We start from the raw sequence: 6,880 nt of genomic DNA, 5'->3' as shown, positions 1-6,880 counted from the left end.
ACACACAATATTACATTTTGTAACTCAACATTCCTGACTTTTGTGAGTCAGTGTGCACATATTCAGTCAAAAAAAAAAAGAACATTTGCAGATTTTTGTGCAGATTTTTTTTTATCACACATTAAAATTTGGTCAAAGTATATTAATTGTTTTGCTAGTACACCATGTAAATATGAGGTATTGAATGCACATGTATCTGCAAATGAAAATGTGATTTTTGAGTAATGTGCCATAACAACGTGCCATTTATACCAAAATACTGGAGTCAAAACCAAATGATTATCCTGTGGGTTTCAGAAAGTATATCATTTTCAAGATGTAGTAAAAGATCATATGTAGTGTACTGGTTCTTCAACAATATAATAACAGGTCTTGTTTATATATATATAACAAATAAAGTGCGTAAAGCGCTGTTTGTTTGTAATCGAATACACCACGTGAGAACCTAGTTCCTAGTCACTGAGAGCCAAAGTGATGCTGAACATTAACATACTTTTTACCAAATACATACTGCCATTTACAGGAGCAATAGACCATGTGATCGTGGATATGTAAATATGTAATTACAACATACTATAACAGTAAAAAGACACTGTATCATAAAAATATCTTTTACTCAGTAGTGAAAGTGATATACTTTCTTGAAATAATCAAATTATACTTCACAATGATAGACTGAAATTTAAAAAGAAACTTGATGCTTGGCAGAAATATGTTTTTGTAATAAATACTTCAGCACAAATAAAAGCAAACAATACATTTTAAAATTTCTATAACATTGGAAAGTCTGATAAAAGGAAGACAAAGTGTATGTTTGGGGAGAGAGAGAAATATATACATACTGATGAGGAATTTGGTGCTGAGGGACTTCTGCAACAACTGATTAACTGTTATCATAAACTAATTAGATTTTTGTACAGATTAGACTTTCTGTGTTCAGGGAATATTGTAGGGTTTCAGAGCTGGATGCTAGTAAGTGCTTGAACACTTGAGCACATTGTTAAGTGTTTTATGATGGAGGTGGAGTATGCAGGAACATCTTCAGTGCAGGGGTGAAGATGAGGATGGTACCCAGCACAGATACAGTGAGGAAGGCCCAGAGGAAGATACGATCCAGTACCTGCGCCACAAACTTCCAGTCCTGCACCACCTGGTAATAATCATGACCAACTGATTATTCCAACTGCCTTTATTACATTCAATCACAATTCTAAAAGTTTCATTAAAATAATTAACTAAACATTAGCTGAATTTGAGCATGTCTTCACCATTATATTGTGAATGCTGTTTGGTTCTGCCATTTAGAGTGAAGGAAATTGCTTGTTCAAGCAGCAGTCTTTCAGTTTCTGTTACTAACACAGTTGATAGTACTCAGTTTCAGATGTTAATCCAATGCAAATGCAACACATTTATTTTTTACATTTTGATACATATTTAACCATTCCTAAGACTCAAATTAAACCATACAGCACACTCTAGGCTTCTTGACCCCATGTGATGTAGTCTGCCTCCAAGGACCAGCAAGCTCTGCTCTCCATAATCTAACAATAAAATGTGCAAGGATCTTATCTTTCTATTCCCATCGGTGTTACACATACATCATACCTCTCTGATGAAGTGTTCCTTCCTTATGTGGCGAGAAATGTAGCGGACAGAAAAGGTGGCTCTCTCCAGCATGGTGACCCAGTCATCGTCCCCGTCTCTTCCTTCAGGGTTTGCTGTTCCCTTACGACCCCGGGGCTTCAGCTCAGGACTGTGTGACTCCAGCTCAGGGTAATGGTAACGATCTGTGTGCCCCCTCATGCAAAGCAGATGTGGCAGACGCTGGAGGAACAGTGAACGGACCCAGGGGGACATGGGGTGGTAGGTAGCTGAGGAGCGGTGGTGCACATTGATCACAAACACTGTTACGATAATGGACAGTGTGACAAAAATCATAATGAAAAGCAGGTACTCCCCAATCAGTGGAATGACCTTGGATGATGAGGGGATGATCTCCTCAATGACGAGGAGGAAGACAGTGAGTGAGACAAGGACTGACGTGGAGAGTGAGAGTTTCTCTCCTTCATCAGAAGGGAGGTAAAACACAAGCACAGTGAGGAAGGACAGACCGAGGCATGGGATTATGAGAAAGAGTGTATAGAAAAGAGGGAGACGTTTCAGGATGAAGGAGTATGTAATGAACGGGTAAGAGAGGTGGCCATCACGGCGACTCCCCTTCATGCCTGTCGCGTTGAGAATCTCCCACTCGCCGTTATCAAAGAAGTCACTCCGGTCCACATGATGGTTAATAAGCAGGAGGTCCACCATGTTCCCGTCGTACGTCCAGGAGCCAAATTTCATGGAGCAGTTCTGTCGGTCAAATGGGAAGAACGTGACATCCATAGTACAGGCCGACTTGTAGCTGGCAGGAGGGGTCCAGGTGATGACACCATTGTATTTTACGATGGCTTTAGTCATGAGGGAACCTTCAAAGCGTCCATCAGCACTGAAGAAAATCAGATATGAATTAACGTCAAGCACATTCCTAACACCCAACGCACAAAATGTATAACAGCACTATTCATGTGATGCAATGAGCAGGATGTCAGTGCACTCATACTTCTCATACAACACAATGTCTGGCAGCCAGATGCTCTCAGATGGAACTCTGATGGAAGTGATGCCGCCGTAATCCTCTGGGTCCCAGCGCAGTTTATAATCTATCCATTGCTACCAACACAAATTACAATCCACCTCTGAAGATTATAGGTACTGATTATAAACCACACCTCTACATTTCTCACTGAGGTTTTCAAGTCTATAATTGACCAAATGAGACAGAAATCAGATAACATACCTGCCATAGCCACACATTGGTGGTCATGAGCTGATTCTTCTCATCCTAAATGGAGAACAGGGGGAGTTATTAGTTCCATTGTTCCACTCCATCGTTGACTATATCTGGATGTTGTTAATCTTCAGCACTTTATGCCTTCATCTGTACCTTATTTATAACCGAACCATCAGTCAGTTTCTTCCCCAATCTCCCATTCACTAGTCTTACTGTTTATTCATGTCAGCTGCTGTGTTCATGCACCTGTTTGTCATTTGTATTTTAATGTACCTGGCTGCTATGATGATTTAATTTCCCTCCGGAGATTAATAAAGTCATCTATCTATCTGTCTGTCTATCTAAATCAAAGAAAGTGAGAGAGCTTGCTTCAAAACACACTTCAAAATTGTTTTGCTATGAGATAATTAATAACTCCTGTTTACCTCTGTTTTGATGCTCGCTCCCTCTCTCTCTCTCTCTCCATCCATCCATACTTATTCCCAAATACTAGAAATTCCCTACTCCATATGGATTTAGTTTTGGTCTACACTGTTTCCTTGAAATCTCCTATGTTCGGTAAATTACTTGAAAGTAAACATCAGGCCATTTTCAAACTCATTTGGGTTTAAAGGGACAGTTCCCGCGAGTCAAAAAGTCATCATTTACCACATGCTGTAATACTGTCACCATATCTATTACACTAAGAGATATTCAACAGCCTTTTACACTCATAATCATCTTTTACACTCATCACAAGACCATTAATTCCTGTTTCTATCTGCTACTTAGGCTCTAAATCTAAATTATGGCTCCAGTAAAAGCAGTAATAGAATCGCATTAATACCAGTAGTTCTAATAATAGAAATGTCAAAGGTGAAGCTAGACATTTCTTTTTCATACCTTGGAAGAGTGACATAGCTCATACAATTATAACACTTTACTCTTATTTTTATTCTTATTCTTACTCTCACCCTTCTTCTTCAGCATCTTTAAATTCAAAGTTTTTAAACTGACTGAAAGGTCTTCATCCAATGCTGATTGTCTAAATAAAAGTACTAAGTTTTGTACTATTGATAGGCTATATTCTTGGATCAAATGTAGCAATCTCTCAGTGTCATAAATTCAAAGGGAGAACCCCTGAAGTATCACATTTAGAAATAAAAGAAGAGCGTAATCTAACCTGAAATTGTTGTAATTTAAAAATAATCCCAGTCTGTTGACAGCATTATGGTAAGAAATCAGTGGAATCTTGCTTCAAAGAAAGTGTGTCTTAATATATTGTGACACAAGGTTGTTCTCTGTCTCCTTTCACTGTTAATAATTCACCTTTCCTAATACCAAAACCCTGCTCCTGTCCCTGAACAGAGAAAACCTCTTAGGAAATGACAGATAACATAGTGATTGTGAGAACGGAAGAGCACAGCACAGCTCTTAGCTACTTTGAATTGGATATTCAGCACCAGAGCTGATAATGTCCCAAGACGACTTCAGTACAATGGACAGCATCAGTCCAATACAGCATGAGAGTCAAGAACAGCACCAACCTGAGCTGTGCCAATGTTCATGTATATGTGAGCAGATATGAATGCAGTTTTTACTATATTTACCACATCCACCAGCTGTGAGATCTTGAGGCCAAAGCGGACAGTAACTGTGCGGTTGGCATGCTGGATGGGTCTAACCCAGCGCTGGTATCCCTGAAAAAGGTCCCTGAGCAGGGCATCTTCTCTCTCAGCCAAAGACACAAACTCCCCTGTAGCTTTCCATAGAGAGTGGACAAACGTGAATGTGTGCATTGTGTACAATGTGTACAATGTGCATGTTTAACCTCTTTTTATTGTAGAAATTAGATTACCAGTATCATTTTAATCATGAATTCCCTCTCTCTCTCTCTCTCTCTCTCTCTCTCTTTAATTTTTGTAACAAAAAAAAAACCGACTATGTAATTTGCATTTAAATCGGAAAGTTACAGGATATTCTTTGGGAAGAAGGAAAGACTATACAGGAGAGACGGTAAGAGAGAAAATTACATTTTCATTCAATTTAAGCCCACTCTGTCTTTGTTCCCCTACCTCTGTTTACACAACACAGTGAAAACAAAAGTGCCAGGATGAAAACGAGAAGAAAGGTGAAAGCACACGCGCGCGCGCGCACACACGCAGACACACAAGCATTTTGTAATTCTATAGGCTGCTTCTGATTCACGTTTGTCAGCAGTAGTCTATGACCGTGTCCTCTAAGAATTGATTTACGGAATCGGAGGGCAGGCATCTGTTTGTTGGCTGCGATGACCGACAGTCAACATTAAATGTGAAAGTACACATCCCAAGTCTTAAAAAAAGACTTGTCGGAGAAAATGTTCGATAACAATGCTACAAATGTAGGAATCTCTTCAGTTTACTTCTTTCCTTAGCCTATAACATCTCCTCCGCGAAATATTATACATTACACAGGTAGCGAAAGCTGATAAAACAATCGCCTAAAGTGCGATGCTAATCGGTCGCTAGGAGGTAAGCAGCTGTGTCAATGACATATTGACAGCTTCACCAAAAGGTCATCGGGTTCAGAGTGAATCGTTTGCTTGAGCAAACTCAAGTTTAAAAACCTATCTAAACAAGTGTGCTCGATCAATGTCTGCATAATTTCAATTCAATCAGAGCACGGTACATATAATCCCAAATCATATGTACACTCCAGGTTTACATATCGTGGACATCCCTTAACCTTGAACCAAAAAGACATTTTAAATATGTTTCTCAGATTCTGGAGTTCCTCATAAGCAGGAATGTTTAGGTTACTCACCCGGAATGTTAGCGGCAGCGCCCGCAAACACCGCAAAGAGCAGGAGAACTGAGAATTTCATACTTGTCCAATAACTGTCACACGCACTACCACAGGGCATGAAAAAAACAAAGAAATAACTGTAACTGTATACCAAAGTTTAATTGTTAGGAGATGAAATCTGTGACTTTGTTTCTTCTGGTCGATCAGTCTCGGTATAGATTTGTAAAAGCTGAGTATGGGGATTCCGGCACAACTGGCTGGGGAGGGATTGAATTAATACAGAGGGGGCGCAACCAATCGCTGAGCATGTCAAATGCTGGCGTGGTCACACCAAAATAACTGTGACCCCAGAGTTTGAGTCAATTTGCGCCACAAGGAGCGAAGTGTGACTGTAATTCTCTTGACCCCTGTAGGGTTGTATTGTTTGTTTTTAAGGTTTTCTCACCACAGCTTTGACAAATCACAAGCAAAATATCCGTCTCAATCGGTTGCAGGATATCAAATAGCAGTAATCAAGATTCTCAAAATCTCACATACGCAAACATATATATGACGTGGAATGAGTTCTCCTTATGAGATGGGAAGCTTTTGTAATTCCCCTTAGGTGCAAGTCAACAATGTCATCATTATTATGATCATAGTTTAGTCTCTCTCTCTCTCTCTCTCTCTCTCTCTCTCTAACTCTCTTTGTATTCTGCTGTTGGACCAGGGGAGGTCACTACAGTAGCCAAGTACAGTATGTGTGTTTCAAGGAAAATCTCACCTTCAACAGCATTATCAGTTGGGACTATGAAATCTGCAGTGTGAAATATTCCCTTTTGTTACAGTTACACAAGAAGAGGAAGGTACACCTGATCTTGTTCAACAAACAATAAACTGTGCAAGGGTTAGTTTTTCATGGATGAGTCATGGTATTCCACCCATGAATTGTTGTTCTGATAGGAGCATTGTTGGTGTCTGATAAAACTTTTACTGTATCAGTGACAAAATATTCTAAAGACAATAGGAGTTTGAACCTACTTTAGTGACAACAAAATATACTGAAAAACTGGGCATGTTATGAATTCATACTGTCAGTAGAGTTTGTTAAGGACTGGTTATGTGCCATTCCTACCTTGATTTATCATTTTTCATTAACGTAACACTTCGAATTCTCTTCCGTAAGAATAGCTTGAACAGGGATGCTGTTCAGCTATTACGAATATTCTATGCAGTCATGATTTACAGAATTTCAAAAACAAAATCACATAATGGAAATAAATGAAAATGAATGTATTTGAA

At 39.3% G+C, this 6,880-nt stretch overlaps 1 protein-coding gene across 1 annotated transcript; it reads right to left on the bottom strand.

The window, feature by feature from the left end:
- Positions 1–1,009: 1,009 nt before the first annotated feature.
- Positions 1,010–6,445, bottom strand: LOC115808783 (neuronal acetylcholine receptor subunit non-alpha-2). The gene is made up of 6 exons (XM_030770266.1): positions 6,433–6,445; positions 4,423–4,574; positions 2,840–2,884; positions 2,603–2,712; positions 1,606–2,488; positions 1,010–1,150 (listed from the first exon to the last, which is right to left on the bottom strand). Exons 3-6 carry the CDS (start codon positions 2,864–2,866, stop codon positions 1,010–1,012), a joined length of 1,161 nt encoding a protein of 386 aa, XP_030626126.1. The 5' UTR covers positions 2,867–2,884; positions 4,423–4,574; positions 6,433–6,445.
- Positions 6,446–6,880: the final 435 nt, after the last annotated feature.

This window comes from Chanos chanos, chromosome 1 (assembly GCF_902362185.1).
Source record: "Chanos chanos chromosome 1, fChaCha1.1, whole genome shotgun sequence".
Taxonomy (NCBI): Eukaryota; Metazoa; Chordata; class Actinopteri; order Gonorynchiformes; family Chanidae; genus Chanos; species Chanos chanos.
This window is presented reverse-complemented; position numbering and strand designations above follow the sequence as displayed.